Source organism: Pelophylax lessonae, assembly GCF_965119305.1.
Source record: "Pelophylax lessonae genome assembly, chromosome: 2".
NCBI classification, from domain to species: Eukaryota; Metazoa; Chordata; class Amphibia; order Anura; family Ranidae; genus Pelophylax; species Pelophylax lessonae.
This window is the reverse complement of record NC_138769.1, coordinates 216113270-216131121: the sequence shown is the minus strand read 5'-3', so window position 1 is coordinate 216131121 and position 17852 is coordinate 216113270. Positions and strand designations below refer to the sequence as shown.

At 43.8% G+C, this 17852-nt stretch overlaps 1 protein-coding gene across 1 annotated transcript in view; it reads right to left on the bottom strand.

Moving 5' to 3' along the window:
* Window positions 1-16767, bottom strand: part of NME7 (NME/NM23 family member 7) — a 297536-nt gene extending 280769 nt beyond the window's left edge. The window contains exon 1 of the mRNA XM_082244475.1: window positions 16641-16767. Within this exon, the coding sequence (XP_082100601.1) occupies window positions 16641-16643 (3 nt within the window). The 5' untranslated portion in view covers window positions 16644-16767. The remainder of the gene's footprint in view (window positions 1-16640) is intronic.
* Window positions 16768-17852: the final 1085 nt, after the last annotated feature.

Here is a 17852-nt window from a genome sequence, read left to right as displayed (position 1 = left end):
CCTTTTGCTCCCAGTTAGGGATTCATCTCTCCTTCTCCTCGGCCTACCACCCTCAGTCCAATGGGGCCGCAGAACGATCCAATCAGGCCTTGGAGCAATTCCTTCGTTGCTATGTCTCCGATCACCAAGACAATTGGGTTGACCTCCTGCCTTGGGCTGAGTTTGCCAGGAACACGGCGGTGAACTCTTCCTCTGGGACGTCTCCCTTCATGGCCAACTATGAGTTCCAACCTGCCGTGTTACCGGAGGTATTCTCTCCCCAGGATATTCCGGCTGTGGAGGATCACCTTTCCGTCCTACGTGCTTCTTGGGTACAGATCCAGAAGTCCCTTGAGGTCTCTGCGCAGCGCCAGAGACTCCAGGCTGATCGCAGACGAGCGCCTGCTCCTTCCTACCAGGCCGGAGACCGTGTATGGTTGTCCACCCGCAACCTCAACCTTCGAGTGCCCACTCCCAAGCTGGCGCCTCGCTTTGTTGGTCCCTTCCGAGTGCTTCGCAGGGTAAACCCGGTAGCCTATGCCCTTGCGCTTCCTCCTGGCATGCGGATCTCCAACGTGTTTCATGTCTCCCTGTTGAAGCCACTGGTGTGTAATCGTTTCACTTCCTCGGTTCCTCGGCCTCGTCCGGTCCGAGTGGGCAATCGTGAGGAGTATGAGGTGAGCAATATCCTGGACTCACGCCTGGTCCGCGGTCGGGTGCAGTTTTTGGTTCATTGGCGTGGTTATGGTCCAGAGGAGCGTTCCTGGGTTCCCTCCGCAGATGTCCATGCTCCTGCCTTGCTCCGAGCCTTCCACGCACGCTTCCCTCAGAAACCGTTCTTTACTCCGCGGAGGAGGGGCCCTTGAGGGGGAGGTACTGTCATGGTCTTACCTTCTTGCTGTTCTCCTTCGTTTGACATGTGCTGGCGGCCATCTTGGTTTCTGGGTTTCTTGTAGCCTCCCACCCTGCGGCTCCTCCTTCCCACTGGGAGGAGCTGGATGCCTAGCTCATATATATAGGAGGTCTGTGGCTTCAGTTCCCTGCTTGGTCCTCCTGTGTTCACATGCTTCTAAGACTGCTGCTGCTTCTGGTTCCTGATCCTGGCTTCGTCTGACTACCCTGCTGGTTCCTGATCCTGGCTTCGTCTGACTACCCTGCTGGTTCCTGATCCCGGCTTCGTCTGACTACCCTCCTGGTTCCTGACCCCTGGCTTCGCAAAGACTCTGCATCGGTTTCGCCATCCGTTTGGACTTTTGCTTTATAGCTTGTTTTTCAATAAAGCTTTCTTATTTTCACTTATCTGTTGTTGTACGTCTGGTTCATGGTTCCGTGACACGCTCGTGGGTCGCTGTGCGGTAGGCACCAGACGCTGGGTCTGTCTCTGGGCGCTGTCAGGCTTCAGACAGCCAACCAAAGGGATTGCGGTGTATTACATGTGAGTGCATTGGTTGAAGTGTTTTTAAGAATGTATTTGCATGCCCACACTCCAGAGGTATAGCTAGCAAAAACAAACCTAGGTAAGATCCAAGCGATACAGACACTGCGACTGGTGGATATGCTCATCCAGTGCCAAATGCCGCTCCTTCCCAGGGGTGTACCCACAGCGTAGTAGTAGCCGAAGCATTTGAATACCTTGAGTACTGAACTTGCCACCTGCAGTATGCTAACGGGTACATTTTTTTATGCAATACTTCACTTCACCTAGGGCTCGTTCACACTATGTGCAGAGACCTGCTTTTTTCTACACTTGAAAAACACAAGTCTCCACAAGAGGACATGGAAAACAATGGTTTTCTATGTACCGCATTCACCACGCAAGGGAGCAGAGAGGTGCAGAAGAATACTACTTGTCTGTTTTCTTTCTGCACTGAACGGCTCTCTTGAAGTCTCCATCTGTCCATGTGTTTCTATGCACCACAGGCAGACATGAACGAAAATCACTTGGTTTTTTTCAATGAAGATTTAAAAAAAGGTAAAGAGTGACCTTGGTTGTAAAAACTCAAGGCACCGCCCACACGGAACAGCCACCAGCCGACACAGGAAATTGGCTCGCTTTTGCTGTGCAGGCTAGTGTAAGGAGAGCCGTTACTTTACTAAAAGATAGTCCAAAAATAATTTAAATCCAAAATCAATTTGCAAAATGTTGCTTGTCATTCCTGAACATGATACATAATGAACATACAAGAAAAATAAAACACTACACAATCCCTACGGCAGAGATGAATTGTAACTAAGAAGAACTACTTCACTACTGTACTTAAGTACCGAAAGGCGGTATCTGTACTTTCCTAGAGTAGAATTTTTTTCTCCTACTTCTACTTTTACTTCACTACATTTTTTCAATGATTTCAATACTTCTACTCCGATATTTTTTTTTTTGTGCTGCATAGTTACTCGTTACAATTATAAGAATTACCACTGCCAGAACAGTAGATGGCAGGTTTCATGAAGCTCAAAACATGTGTATTATCAGCGCATACGAAAATAAAAGCTACTGTATGTATAAATAAAAGCTGCATTTGAAATAATAAAAAACAATATGATGTTCAAACTTTTGACTTCTTTCTTTAATAACTACATAACACAGTACTTATACTTTTACTTTCAGTACTTGAGTAGCAATTTTTTTTTCAAAACTATTGGTACTTTTACTTTCAGTACTTGAGTAGCAAAATTTTAAAAAAAACTACTTGCAATACTTAAGTACAAAAAATGATGAATACTTTAGTACTTCTACTCAAGTCACTTTTTGATCGAGCACTTCCACTTCTACTCAAGTCACTTTTTGATCGAGCACTTCCACTTCTACTCAACTCACTTTTTGATCGAGCACTTGTACTTTTACTCAAGTATGGGTTTCGAGTACTTTATACAACTTTGCTAGACGGTTTGTTCACACAAGTGTGTTTTAGATGCAGTAGGGAAAAAAAAAACCTGTGGTTTACATAGTGGTCCTTTTTTTTATTTATCAATCTTTCAATGGGGACACTAGTTCTGGTGACCTGCGGGGCCCCAAGAAATTCCCTTAGTTAGCAGGGATTTCCTATCACTTCCTTTTTTGGCTATGGGACAAGAAGCAAAGGTAAATCTCCCCAATAGGACAAAGACTGCAAAAATTAACCTTACGGGGGTTATAACCCTCCATAAATCTATCCAAAATGAAAAAAAAAGTGTTTTATCTATCGTTCTACTTTAGAGTACAATGGGTGACAATGGGTACAATGGGTGAGTATAAACCCTCTTCTTCTGCACCTTTTGCTTTTTGTAATTTTTTAAATCAGCAAGATTGCAGCTGATTTTATATAGCTTGTATCTAATGTCAGCATTCGTTTTGTCAAAGAAAAATATGTTCCAGGTAATGTAAAAAGGGAACTATCATTAAAAATAACACTTCACATGAATCGGGTTTGTACTAGAGATCGACCAATTATCTGCAAAGCCGATATATCGAGGGCCAACATGCACTTTCCCCGATATATATCAGAATCGGCCACCAAGGTGACTGATATTGACGATATTTCTGGAAAGTGCTTGTACCGGAGTGATGCCTGCAGCTAGAGGCATCGCCCTGGTACCGGCGTCCATAGCTGACAGTCAGCTGTCATATGATGGTATGGTTACGAGTAAGCGATCATTAGTGTCGTGAAACGCGTCAACCAATATAATTGTCCTGTAATGTACTAGTCTTGTTTGACGTTTGTGGTGATGAATAAATCAATGCTTTGATATACATTGGAGTGCGGTCACTATTTTCTTGCTTGGAGTGCTACCTGGATTGCGGATCTGCCTCGCACTTGATTTTCAACCTCACCCGAGCGGTTTGCCTGTTTTGGACTGTTGCATTCTCTCCGTAAATATCCAGGGAACCATCTGCTAACTCCTCCTGTTGTGAGCAGAGGGAACTTTGCCAACTTTCCTAGGACACTTCTGGGGCAACCCCCCCCCCCCCACCTTACAGTGGGTACGGAGAGTATTCAGACCCCCTTAAATTTTTCACTCTTTGTTATATTGCAGCCATTTGCTAAAATCATTTAGGTTCATTCTTCTTCCTCATGAATGTACACATAGCACCCCATACTGACAGAAAAACACAGAATTGTTGACATTGTTGCAGATTTATTAAAAAAGAAAAACTGAAATATCACATGGTCCTAAGTATTCAGACCCTTTGCTCAGTATTTAGTAGAAGCCCCCTTTTGATCTAATACAGCCAGGAGTCTTTTTGGGAAAGATGCAACAAGTCTTTCACACCTGGATTTGGGGATCCTCTGCCATTCCTCCTTGCAGATCCTCTCCAGTTCTGTCAGGTTGGATGGTAAGCGTTGGTGGACAGCCATTTTTAGGTCTCTCCAGAGATGCTCAATTGGGTTTAAGTCAGGGCTCTGGCTGGGCCATTCAAGAACAGTCACGGAGTTGTGAAGCCACTCCTTCGTTATTTTAGCTGTGTGCTTAGGGTCATTGTCTTGTTGGAAGGTAAACCTTCGGCCCAGTCTGAGGTCCAGAGCACTCTGGAGAAGGTTTTTGTCCAGGATATCCCTGTACTTGGCCGCATTCATCTTTCCCTCGATTGCAACCAGTCGTCCTGTCCCTGCAGCTGAAAAACACCCCCACAGCATGATGCTGCCACCACCATGCTTCACTGTTGGGACTGTATTGGACAGGTGATGAGCAGTGCCTGATTTTCTCCACACATACCGCTTAGAATTAAGGCCAAAAAGTTCTATTTTGGTCTCATCAGACCAGAGAATTTTATTTCTCACCATCTTGGAGTCCTTCAGGTGTTTTTTAGCAAACTCCATGCGGGCTTTCATGTGTCTTACACTGAGGAGAGGCTTCCGTCGGGCCACTCTGCCATAAAGCCCCGACTGGTGGAGGGCTGCAGTGATGGTTGGCTTTCTACAACTTTCTCCCATCTCCTGACTGCATCTCTGGAGCCCAGCCACAGTGATCTTTGGGTTCTTCTTTACCTCTCTCACCAAGGCTCTTCTCCCCCGATAGCTCAGTTTGGCTGGACGGCCAGCTCTAGGAAGGGTTCTGGTCATCCCAAACTTCTTCCATTTGAGGATTATGGAGGCCACTGTGCTCTTAGGAACCTTAAGTGCAGCAGAAATCTTTTTGTAACCTTGGCCAGATCTGTGCCTTGCCACAATTCTGTCTCTGAGCTCTTCAGGCAGTTCCTTTGACCTCATGATTCTCATTTGCTCTGACATGCATTGTGATCTGGAAGGTCTTATATAGACAGGTGTGTGGCTTTCCTAATCAAGTCCAATCAGTATAATCAAACGCAGCTGGACTCAAATGAAGGTGTAGAACCATCTCAAGGATGATCAGAAGAAATGGAAAGCACCTGAGTTAAATATATGAGTGTCACAGCAAAGGGTCTGAATACTTAGGACCATGTGATATTTCAGTTTTTCTTTTTTAATAAATCTGCAACAATGTCAACAATTCTGTGTTTTTCTGTCAGTATGGGGTGCTATGTGTACATTCATGAGGAATAAGAATGAACCTAAATGATTTTAGGAAATGGCTGCAATATAACAAAGAGTGAAAAATTTAAGGGGGTCTGAATACTTTCCGTACCCACTGTACATAGATGCCAAAAGTGTCCTGGCACCACCTGCAGTTACCTTTGCACAGGTGCCTCGCCAGCCCCATCAACTATTCCACATGGCAAAGTGGAGTTAGGTTGCAGGAAGCTCCAGCAAGACGGATTTCCCAGAAAGATGGTGGGAAACCCTCAAATACAAGATTGCTCCAAACTAAGGTAGAAGGCTGCAGGCCTTCCAGAAAAGGTGACCAGAAGCAACCCCTGGAGCATTTTGTGTCCCCAAAAAGGGGCACTACCTCAAGTTGCTCAATCCTGACCCAACTACCATCCACGAGCACATACCTCAGCTCTTGATGGACCCTTCCCTAACAGCTTATGGGTACTTGCCAGGGCTGTACGAAAATGAGGCTCCAGAGAACCTAGAAACAGATAAGGTAAGGAGTCCTAAGTCACTATAGTAAAGGGGGGGGGGTGGTATGGCATATGTGAATCCCTGCAACTGACCCCTTAGGAAAAACAAGGAAACTAACAGCTGGACTGGTATGTGTAGGCAGTTGGGAAGTACAAAAACTGAGGCTACTATCTCCTGGGAGCCCTTTTAAACACTTCATTTTCTGCAGGTGAGCAAAACCCATCTCTTCCATGTGCACCGTCCTGGGAGGATGAACTGGGAAAAATCTGTTATTTTTCTGCACATCTAACTGTTATTATAAACCTTTTTTAACAAACATAAGTACTACATGAGTCTATCAGAAGTATCCTCCAAGCTACACAAACCACTGGCCAAGCCAATTGGTTTGGACCAGTAACAATTTCACAAACCATTTACTTCAATTTATAAATTTCCTCAATACTAAATGTCTTTTACTAGTATATTCTGAAAATGCTTCCAAAAACGAGCTAGCACCACGTGAGGAGCACTGTGTACAATCAAATTACATTCTTCAGGCCTATACATGGTACATAAAAACATCTACTTTCAGCTTGCACTCTGCAAAAAAGTGTCTTTCCTGAGCATTGGCCCTTTAAGCACGACTGCTTCTGTAAAAATAGTGGCTTATTTTTCATCCACTTTCTCACATGCCAAAGCACCAGACAAGGCTGCCCTTTAACCCCTATTAAATGATCAATCAAAAGTCCATATATCTTTTATTCTTGATAGCAAAGTCATTACCAGTGGAAAATAAATAACTAATGTGTTTTGGGGGCCAAAGCATCCATCTACAACAGGGCTTGAAAACATTATATAAATGAATAAAAAGTGTACAAATCATATATAAAAATACAAGATCTGCATTCTAAAATCAATAAAACTATAAATATAATACAAAATAATACAATATAACTATAAGTGCCAGTTCACACTACCGTGACCAGAAAGTCGCCCCATAAGGGGCGACTTGTTAGCGCAACTTCAGCGCGACTTGTGAATTATTTTGCGCGACTTATATGATAGACGACTTTGTATTTGGCCAATCAGAATATGATGTGTTGTGACCTAATTTCCCTTTCCTGTTTTTTTTTTTACTTTTTTCCTGTTTCCCATGTGTCTTGTGTGTGTGTCTGTCCACCAGTGCCACGTATCAGTGTCCACCAGTGCCACTGTCCACCAGTGCCACCTATCAGTGTCCAGCAGTGCCACTGCCACTTATCAGTGTCCACCAGTGCCAGTGACTACCAGTGCCACTTATCAGTGTCCACCAGTGCCAGTGACTACCAGTGCCACCTATTAGTGTCCACCAGTGCCACTGCCACGTATCAGTGTCCACTAGTGCCACGGGCACATAACAGTGTACACCAGTGCCACGTAACAGTGTCCACCAGTGCCACGGCACGTAACAGTGTCCACCAGTGCCACGTATAAGTGTCCACTAGTGCCACGGGCACGTAACAGTGTCCACCAATTCCAACGTATCAGTGTCCACTAGTGCCACGGGCACGTAACAGTGTCCACTAGTGCCACGTATCAGTGTCCACTAGTGCCACGGGCACGTAACAGTGTCCATCAGTGCCACGTATTAGTGTCCACTAGTGCCACTGCCACATAACAGTGTCCACTAGTGCCACGTATCAGTGTCCACCAGTGCCACTGTCCACCAGTGCCACCTATCAGTGTCCAGCAGTGCCAGTGACTACCAGTGCCACTTATCAGTGTCCATCAGTGCCAGTGACTACCAGTGCCTCCTAACCACATCTCTGCGTCGTCTGGAGGACATTGTAGCAGGAGAAGGTGAAATAAAACTGGAGCACGAGAAATCTAAGCAGGGCCAATATTACAGACAATGCAGAGATAAGGTGTATGGGGGAGGTGGACTGCACTATGGAATGCCTGGGTAATTTTTCTTCTTCCTGTAAAGTCTGATAACAAGTCACTTGACAAAAGATAAGGATCCGACTTGGAGGCGACTCCCATTGTATTCTATTGGCACAAGTCGGATACAAGTCGCCTTGAAGTAGTACAGGATCCTTTTCTGAAGTCGGAACGACTTCAGTAGTGCATATTATTTACATTGCATTTGTTATGACAAGCGGCTTGGGGCGACTTGAGGGCACACAAGTCGCCTGACAAGTCGTACTAGTGTGAATGGGGTCTAATAGAACTATAAAAGTAAATAAATAAATGAATAAATAAAACTATATACTGTATAACATTTGATAAGTAAAAAAAAAAATCCACATACTGTATAAAAATGTCAAATGTAAAGATTATATTATACATTTATAGAAAAAGGGAATAAACAGCAAGCACATTCATTATACATTATACATTATACATTATAGTAGACATTATTAGATTTGAGAGATGATCCCACACCCCCCTATAAGGCCAAAAATATCTCACCAATACACAATCCAACTTAAATTGTACATGGGTATCTAAAATCCTTTTTATCTGGGAGTCCAAATTACCCCCAACTATACAATACAAACTGACATTCTCTTTTCAAGGATCACTTTACTCAATCTATTGGGATCATAAAAATCAATCTCCATATCATCCTTTGTAAAAATCTGTGCAATTGAAATGATATACAGTACCTTCAAAAACTTATACTGTATATCTCTTCAGTTTGTTACCAATCAACATACTCAGGCATGTATTGTGAACAGAAAAGAGAAAAACTCCTACTATACTTCATATGGGGAAAAAATAAAAAAGACCACAGGTAGATAATCACATTCTATAAAGAAGCAAGAGAACTTTCTTGGGGGTCATGGTGTACCAAACCTCAGTAAATATTATATAGCAACAAAAATACTGTCAGCTTAACCACTTCAATACCGGGCACTTTCACCCCCTTTCTGCCCAGGCCAATTTTCAGCTTTCAGCGCTGTCACACTTTGAATGACAATTGCACGGTCATGCAATACTGTACCTATGTGAAACTTTTATAATTGCTTTCACACAAATAGAGCATTCTTTTGGTGGTATTTATACCCCACTAGGTTTTTTCTTTTTTGCTAAATAAACAGAAAAAAAAAATGACAGAAAATTTGAAAAAAAAAAAAAAAAAATATATATATATATATATATATATATATATATATATATTATTTTTTTCTTCATATTTTCTGTCTTTTTTTTCTGCCACAAAAAGAATGCTCTATTTGTGTGAAAACAATATATATATATATTTTTTTTTTACATATTTTGATTGCTTATACCAGTGAATTGCCCTGGTATAAGGAACCATTTTTACTGACTGTGCTGTGATTGGCCCTGTCTGTACCATGTGATTACTGTGACCAATCACAGCTAGCAACACAATTAATGGCATGAAAGGAAGACATCCATTGTTTAAAATTGTCATGTGATCTACTTATCATGTACTGGAAGCGGGCCCATACACTGATAAGTCCTCAGCTGTGTCCGGACGCGGTGACAAATCGCTCCGCAGCGCGGGCCACAGGGCGTGCAGAAGGCATGTTTCAAGAGGACTTGATATGACATCCACCCAGAAAGACAAATGTCCCCTCCAGCCGTCATTTGAGAAAAGACTGGACGGGAAGTGGTTAATGTTGAACTTTAGGTGGAGTTCCCGCATATACCAAACTAGCTTTAAAACTGTCCCCTCCCCCTCCCAACCCCTATGCTAACTAACCTGTGTATGAAAGATTTATATACTTACCTATTTTTGGGCCACTCTGGTCCTGTCATGTGATCCAGCTGCAGAGCAGAGGAGGGAGCGCTAACAACAAATGGGCCATTGAAGCCTATGGAGCTTCAGACTTTAATAGCCATGGTCAGAGCGATCTTTCCTCTCCCCTGCATCTGCCGCTGGTCGACACAGGGATCACATGATTGGACTAAAGCAGACTGAAAATAGGTAAGTATGTACATATTTTTTACATAGGTTAGTTGGCATAGGTGTTGGGAGGGGGAGGCGTTAATCAGCCTTTAACAGTTTCAGACATTTTTACAGCTTATTAAAAATTATAAAAAGTATATATTATACTCACAAAACAGGTGTGGGTATCACACATATCAACATGATCAATATAAGATCTCCAAGGTAGCCAAGACACTGCGCGGTGCTGGATAGCATGTAGTAAACCGCATAAGTCTGCTAGGGCTATTCTGACGCGTTTCGAGGGCGAACCCTCTTCCTCAGAGCCGACAACTGCTGCTCACACCTGTTTTGTGAGTATAATATATAATTTTTAAAATTTTAATAAACGCTTTTAGTGGTAATGCACTAGGTTGTGCGCCCTTCTCTTTGTTGTTGTCTTTTAGTTGATAACCTTGATCCTGAGGGGGGCAGCAAGACCATAAGCCATACCTACTTAAGTCCACCTGAAGTATTTTTTTTCCCCCCATCATTTATCACTCGAGCGCAGGAGGATTGTTTTGCATGAGGCCTAAAGCAGAACTAAACCCTCCTATCTTTTTCAGCCAGAGAGGCTGCCACCTGAACCTCTGTTGGATATGCAACTGCCATGGTGCACCATATGTGATCAGATATGACTCCAGCCATTTGATGGTTTGACAGTTTCGTTGAGGAAAGAGTCCTCAGCATTTAGAAACCAAGTGTTGGCTGCCACCATGCCAATTAGTTCAAATAGAAAACAACAACCCCCGTTGATAAACGGGACTTTGAAGGCAACCAATTCCAATTTCAATAAAAATGTATATTTATTCGTTCACATTAAAATCTGATAAATTGTTGTGCAACAGACAATGTTGCAAAACAATTTATCGGATTTTAATTTGAATTAATGAATATATTTTTTTTTTATTGAAATTGGTGTTTGGTTGCTGTGACGGTACTAACCGTCACTATGAGTGAAAGACAGATAAGTAATGGTTTGGATTGCTTCAATATTTGTCAGCAAAATCGTCATATAGAAATATGAAGATTTAATACCACCTTACACAGTGTATTCCATGCTTGGCTGTGAGAGAGACACAAAGACTGTCATTCGCAGTCTTCCCTATTGTTTGTGTATCGGGAGGGAATGTGTATTGTGTTAAAGTTTACCTGTCTGTTCCATTGTTAAATGTTAATGACCTCACAATGTTCTGTCCAGATGGCTAGATAATTAGTTTAGTTCCTGTATACACTTTCATCTGCATATGCTACTGTAATCAGCCAGTGGGGAGGGATTGTGTACACTGTATGAGAGAGTAAAACTCTGCTCCTATTGGACTGTGAATGTCACGTCCAGTCTTTAACAAGGTCCACCTGGGCGGTAACCTTGTGAGTGAAAACTGTATATAAGTCGGTTTCTTGTTCAATAAAGTTGTTCTAGAGTTACTTCACCCTCAATCTAGAGTCCTGTCTCTTATTGGGGGAATATGCTACAAGGGATTGCTATGGTCTTCCATACTCACTTATATAATCACTAAGCTCTTGTAAGAGCTTGTGTAAGAGCTTGTTCTACTGCCCTCTCTGGGGAATGAGAGGTTCACCCACGGGAACCTGGAGCCTTGTCGTAGGTCCAGGGTGGGTAGCAGACGGCGATACCCTAACCAAGCTGCAGCGGTTCGTGGGGTCTGAAGTGGTTACGGTGTCTGGTGGAGTGCTTGGAGCCCTCGGGAAGCACTAGGAGCATCTGTCAATGGAGGTACCCAGTCAGGGGTGTCCTGTTACGTTACCCATTGGAATACAGGAGGAGCTGCAATGACCAGGAAGGATCATACACACACACCGCAGCAAGTAGGGATTGTATCGAGGATCAGCGCCCACATTCTGGTGAATTGTTCACATAATTTATGTGTGAATTTTTTAGTTGCCTTCAAAGTCCCATTTATCAATAGGGGTTGTTGTTTTCTATTTGGACAGTTTGGTTGAAAGGACAAGAAAATGTGACAGCATTCCCATCATGCCGGGATTTAAAGTGATTTTAATGGCAGGAGTTTTTTTTTTTTTTAATGCATTCTATGTATTACGATAAAAAACCTTCTGTATACAGTAGCCCCCTAATACTTACCTGAACCCCATCTAGATCCAGCAATGTTGCAGGAGTGTCTCAGGTGCCCAGGTCAATAGTGCGTTACCCTTATTAAAACACTTTAAACTGCTCCAGTCCCAGCTGACGCCTAGTAAGGTGAAACGCGCAGGGGGGAGCCGCCACGCCATCACGCCACGTGGACCGCGCTGCAGTGACTACGTTTTGCTACAGGAACCTTGTCTTATCCATTTGATGCTATGTAAGTGCAATATCGCATTTAAATAAAGTGTTTTAATAAGGGTAACGCTCTATTGGCCATTTTTCCTTTCCATCTTGGGGGAGCTTCATTTGAGACAGCTATATCCAGCCTCTCGGTCCTTAAAGGAGAGTAATAGGCCCCTGGGAAGGGATAGACATCTATACCTTATGGTTGGGAGCTGACTTTGGATACGGTCCACACTACCCATATACCAAGAGAGGTACCAGGCCTACCCTCTTTAGAATTCTGGTAAGAAGCCACGCATACCACTTGGCTGACACCAGACAAGTTTTGTGCACAAGTGGAAGTTATAGTTTATTGCACCTGGCTCTTGTTACCAGTCGGTAAGGGGCCATCTTATTCACGTTTGTGTCACAGATTTGTCGTCTCACAGTGGTCTAATTGGAAGACACTTCTTTCTTTAAAAGACTCTTCGTGTGTTATCACGCTTATGCATTCTTTTGAGAGATTGCTTTTTTAACCGCTTGCCGACCGCTGCAAGTAGATTTACTGCGGCGGTCAGCCCCTGCCAGGCAGAGTGACGTTAATTAACGTCACTAGCCTGGGAGGGTCTGGGGAGCGAGCGCGCGTCCGCGGAGGCGCGCTCCCGCGCGGTCACGGACCCCCCCGCGCGTGTGACCAGCGGACCCAATGTCCGCCGGTCACTCGCCGATCGTTGGGGGAGAGGGAGAATGTCAGGCAGCTTGTGTAAACAAGCCACCTGTCATTCTCCTCTCTGTAAAGACACTGATCACACGGATCTACTATGTAGATCCGTTGATCAGTGTCCTTACAGCTCAAGCCACAGCCAATCACAGTTAGAATCACGCCCCTAGGGACACACACAGCCCCTCCCTCCCAAATAAAATTAACCCCTTCACTACCAGTGTATTTTTACAGTAACAGTGCATATGTATAGCACTGATTACTGTAGAAATGTCACTGGTAACCCCAAAAGTGTCAAAAATGTCAGTCAAGGGTCCGATCTGTCCGCCACAATGACGCAGTACCGCAAAAAAAAAAAAATCGCAGATCGCCGCCATTACGCGTTAAAAAAAAAAAACAACAAAAATGACAAAAATCTTTCCCTTTGTTAGTAAACGCGATAACTTTTGCGCAAACCAATAAAAATACGCTTTTTGCGATTTTTTTTTACCAAACATAGGTAGGATAAAACAAATTGGCCGAAAATGTTAAAAAATTCTGATTTTTACATTTTTTTTGGGGGAATTTCATATAAAAAAATGTGAAAAATATTGCTATTTTTGCAAAATTGTCGCTCTTTTTTTGTTTATAGCGCGTGATCAAAAAATCGCACAGGTGATCAAATACCACCAAAAGAAAGCTCTGTTTGTGGGAAAAAAAGGACGCCAAATTCGTTTAGGTACAGCGTCGCACGACCGCGCAATTGTCCGTTAAAGTCACGCAGTGCCGAATCGCAAAATACCCCCTGGTCTTTTAGCAGGAAAATCCTCCGGGGCTTAAGTGGTTAAATGAACTTTTGATGTATTTATTTTTTATGTTTTTTATCACCACTGTGTGGTTCAGTATCACTATATGATTTATTGTGTTGGTTGTATACACTTTATGCCACATTGTAAGCGCACTATTTCATTTTTTCCACCATGATTATGCACAATGCAGGGATTTTAACCCTGTACTGTATGTGGTAAGGGAGAGCGTGAGACCGCACCTAGGGGCATCTTGAAGAGGAGGCTGCAGGGGATCAGTCACTGCTGGTGAGTGGAATTGCTCCTTATTCTAGTAGCCCTAGACTTAACAATAATTTAACCCGACTGAAACGGTAGATTTGTTTCTAATTTCTAAAATGGTTTATCCCTGTTGTTCAGATCAATCACCAGGATAGTAAAGAAGGGATAATCATCCTAACAGGTACACAGTAATAAGGCTAGGTTCACATTTGTGAATTGCAGAATTTTGCATGTGTTCACAATGCACACAAAAACAAAGCGCATGCCTTTTACGGACACACAACTGTGTCATTATTTTCTTACAGGCACTCCAACGGACCTTTTCAAGTGCGTGTTTTTGCGTACGACAAAATGCATGATCATAAAAAAAAAAGAAAAAGGCCAAGCGCTTTTTTTTTCTGCAATTTTTCACGCATAGGGAGGCACATTGTAGTGGATTAGCTGCCTTAAACAGTAACATAAACGTCACGACTGTGTAGGTGTGAATGGAGTCTAAACCTGGCTAAAAACGGATCAAAATGTGGCTGGTTCAGCAGGGACTGGCTAACATTCAATCCATCTATGGGCAATTTTTACTGAAGTCGGTCTATGGATCAACTTCAGTATAACCAGCCTGTCGGGTTTTTTTTCGTACGATCACTGGCTATATTGGAAACCTCCCGCTATCAGAATACAATAGCGCAGCGGGAGGGATTCCCCCATCAACACTGTTACTGTTGATGGGGAAATCAAGCAATTTTCTGTCCTTCAACCCGTGGCTGAAGGGAAAAAAATGTATAATGTATGGCCTGCTTAGTCTAACAGAAGCTGTATTTCTTCCTACTGCACTCAAAAGTTAAAAAATAAAGTTCTGGCTCGTGCTGAAATTTAAATGAATCATCACTTATTAAGAGAACTGATATGGAAAGGACACATTGATCTGACATGGTACAGCTGTGAATCCTAAAAAGCAGGAACATTTTCAGGGGCCAATATTATCTCTATCCCTGAAAATCGAAAACATACCAATACTCTGACTGTGAATGAAGATGTAACATACAGGGGATGATTTACTAAAACTGGAGAGTGCAAAATGTGGTGCAGCGCTGCATAGAAACCAATCAGCTTCCAGACATTTATTTATTTTGTCAAAGCGTAATTGAACAAGCTTAACCGCTTGTCCACCAGCCCCCGTGGTTTTACTGTGGCAGGTCAGCTCTGTCCCGCGAAATGACATACCTGTACAACGCTTCGCGGGACCACTAGCGGGGGGGGGGGGGGCGGTTACACATACCATTGGCCACAGGGGGAGCCAATCAGCAGGTCTGGCAGCCGCGATTGCCGTGAGGCACCCGTGATGGAGAAAAAATGGCGGTCTGCCGTTGTAAACACAGCAGACCGCTGTTCTGTCAGTTATGAACACAGGAATCCTGTGTTCCTCTTATTTAGGAACATAGGCCCCTGCAAGCCCATCTCCAGACAGTTAAAGAGCACCCCCTAGGGATACATTTAACCCTTTGATCGTCCCCTGGTGTTAACCCCATCCCTGCCAGTGTCATTAGTACAGTAACTGCATATTTTTAGCACTGTAGTAATGTCACTGGTCCCCCCAAAAGTGTCAAAATTATCAGTTAGGTGTCCGATCTGTCCGCCGCAATATCGCAGTCCTGCTAAAAATCGCTGATCGCTGCCATTACACGTAAAAATAAATAACATAAATCTTTCCCCTAGTTTGTAGACGCAATATCTTTTGCGCAAACCAATCAATATACACTTATTGGGATATTTTGGGCAAAAATATGTAGCAGAATACAAATTGGCTTGAAATTGATGAAAAAATTTGATTCAAAAATGTTTTTTACTGGGAATGTTATATAGCAGAAAGTAAAAAAAATATTGTTTTTTTTTTTTCAGAATTGTCGCTCTTTTTTTGTTTATAGCGCAAAAAATAAAAAACGTAGAGGTGATCAAATACCACCAAAAGAAAGCTCTATTTGTGGGAAAAGATTTGCATCAATTTTATTTGGGTACAGCGTCGCACGACCGCGATAATGTCAGTTTAAGTAACGCAGTGCCCTATTGTAAAAAATGGCCTGGTCATTAAAGCGGAGTTCCACCCCCTCCAAAAATTTAAAGTCAGCAGCTACACATACTGTAGGTGCTGACTTTTAATATTAGGACACTTACCTGTCCTGGAGTCCAGCGATGTCGGCAATGTTTCCATCGGCTGTCGGGTGCTGCCGCCGCCATTGCCGGTGAGGGAACCCGGCAGTGAAGCCTTGCGGCTTCACAGGCGGGTCCCTACTGTGCATGTGCGAAGTGCGCTTTACATTCGGATTGGCTCGGCGGTGGGGGAAGGGGCCAAACTTCTCAGGGACGGCACCGTGGCGCCATCTTCCGGAAGTGGGGTACGGGTACCTGTCAAAAACAGGTACCCGTTCCCCCCACCTCCCTGAAAGGTGCCAAATGTGGCACCGGAGGGGGGGGGGGAAGCAAATGAGCGGAAGTTGCACTTTTGGGTGGAACTCCACTTTAAGGGGGTAAATCCTTCTGGTCCAGAAGTGGTTAAATTGTAAGCTGATTGACTACCATGCACAGCTTTTGCACTCTCCAGTCCAGTCAGTAAATCGATCCCAGTGTGTGCAGTAACCTGTACATGCTCCATGTATAAAACCTCCCACTATACGAGCCCATGTATGATCATGTGTAGAATTAGTACAGTAAATAATCTGAATCCAAAATCTCCACATCGCTTCCCATCACTCACCATGTTGGTTCAGTCGTCCAGGCTCTTCAGTTGTCAGTTACCAGCACAAACAAGCGGTCCTCGGTCTCCTTAGCAACCAGCAGCACACCGGAAGAACGGAAGAGTACGTGGCTCCGCCTATTGCACGCAACAACTCAGGAGCGTGTGCGTCCCTGGGACTTCCTCCCGGAAGTGACGTACAGACACCGAAACTGCAGAGCTTAGTTTTCCTCTTCTGGACACGTAGGTATGTCTTTCACTATTTACTATTGTGATAACACAAAGTATGAATCTCTATATACCTTGTGTTATCACACCACTGTTTTTTTCTGAAGGCTATAGTACGATATGTACTGGTTGTGAAGCTAAAACTCTCTGCCTGCTGGAATTTGTGGTTCCTTGGTAGGGTTGCCACCTCATCCCTTTAAACCAGGATACACATTATTATACAGGTTCTGTGGCTTAGTAAGGTGGTTTATAAACTCAGTGCCTTATTTTAGCCTCAGAACCTGGGTAAGTTATATGTGTCCTGGTTTAAAGGGATGAGATTGCAACCCTATGCCTAGGTGGGGGGGGGGGGGGGAGTGTGCCATAGATGTCCCATGTGTGAGCTTAATGTGGAACTTTACCCATTTTAAGGTACTCTCACTTATCCCCTTTTTTGCCTAGGCCAGCTGGCATAAGATCCGCTGGGCATGCGTAAACACACTGGCAGAGACCCCTGCGCGCATGTGTTGGGGATGCACGATATCCTGCAAACTGCTTCTAGGGATGTGTGACGTGGCTATCCCAGGAGCTATTTGTGAGACGTTGCACTTGCAAGGTCTCTACCAGAGAACACAGTGAGTCTTTGCCGGGTCTACAGGACCTGGAACAGATGATCATAGCGTGTCTTTTGTATCGCTGCAATCTTTAAAGAGGTTGTAACCCCCCCCCCCCCAAAAAAAAAACCCTGTTCCCTTCTAGCAGGTTAAACAGCCTAGTGTTTGTGCTGTCTAATCTGTCCCTTCCTATGCTGTAGAAAACCTGGTTGATCCTACCTGTTCCTGTGTCCCCCTTAGTGTGCTGACCACAGTATTCATGGCTACTGATCCATGATGCCGTGGTCAGCTTATATGCCTGTGTCATGCTTGCCTCTCTCCCCCTCCTTGCCTGTCAGCTCCTGTATATGTGAGCAATCTCTTCCCTGCCCCTCTCCTCCTGCTGCTTATAGTAGCTGGCAGTAAAATCAAA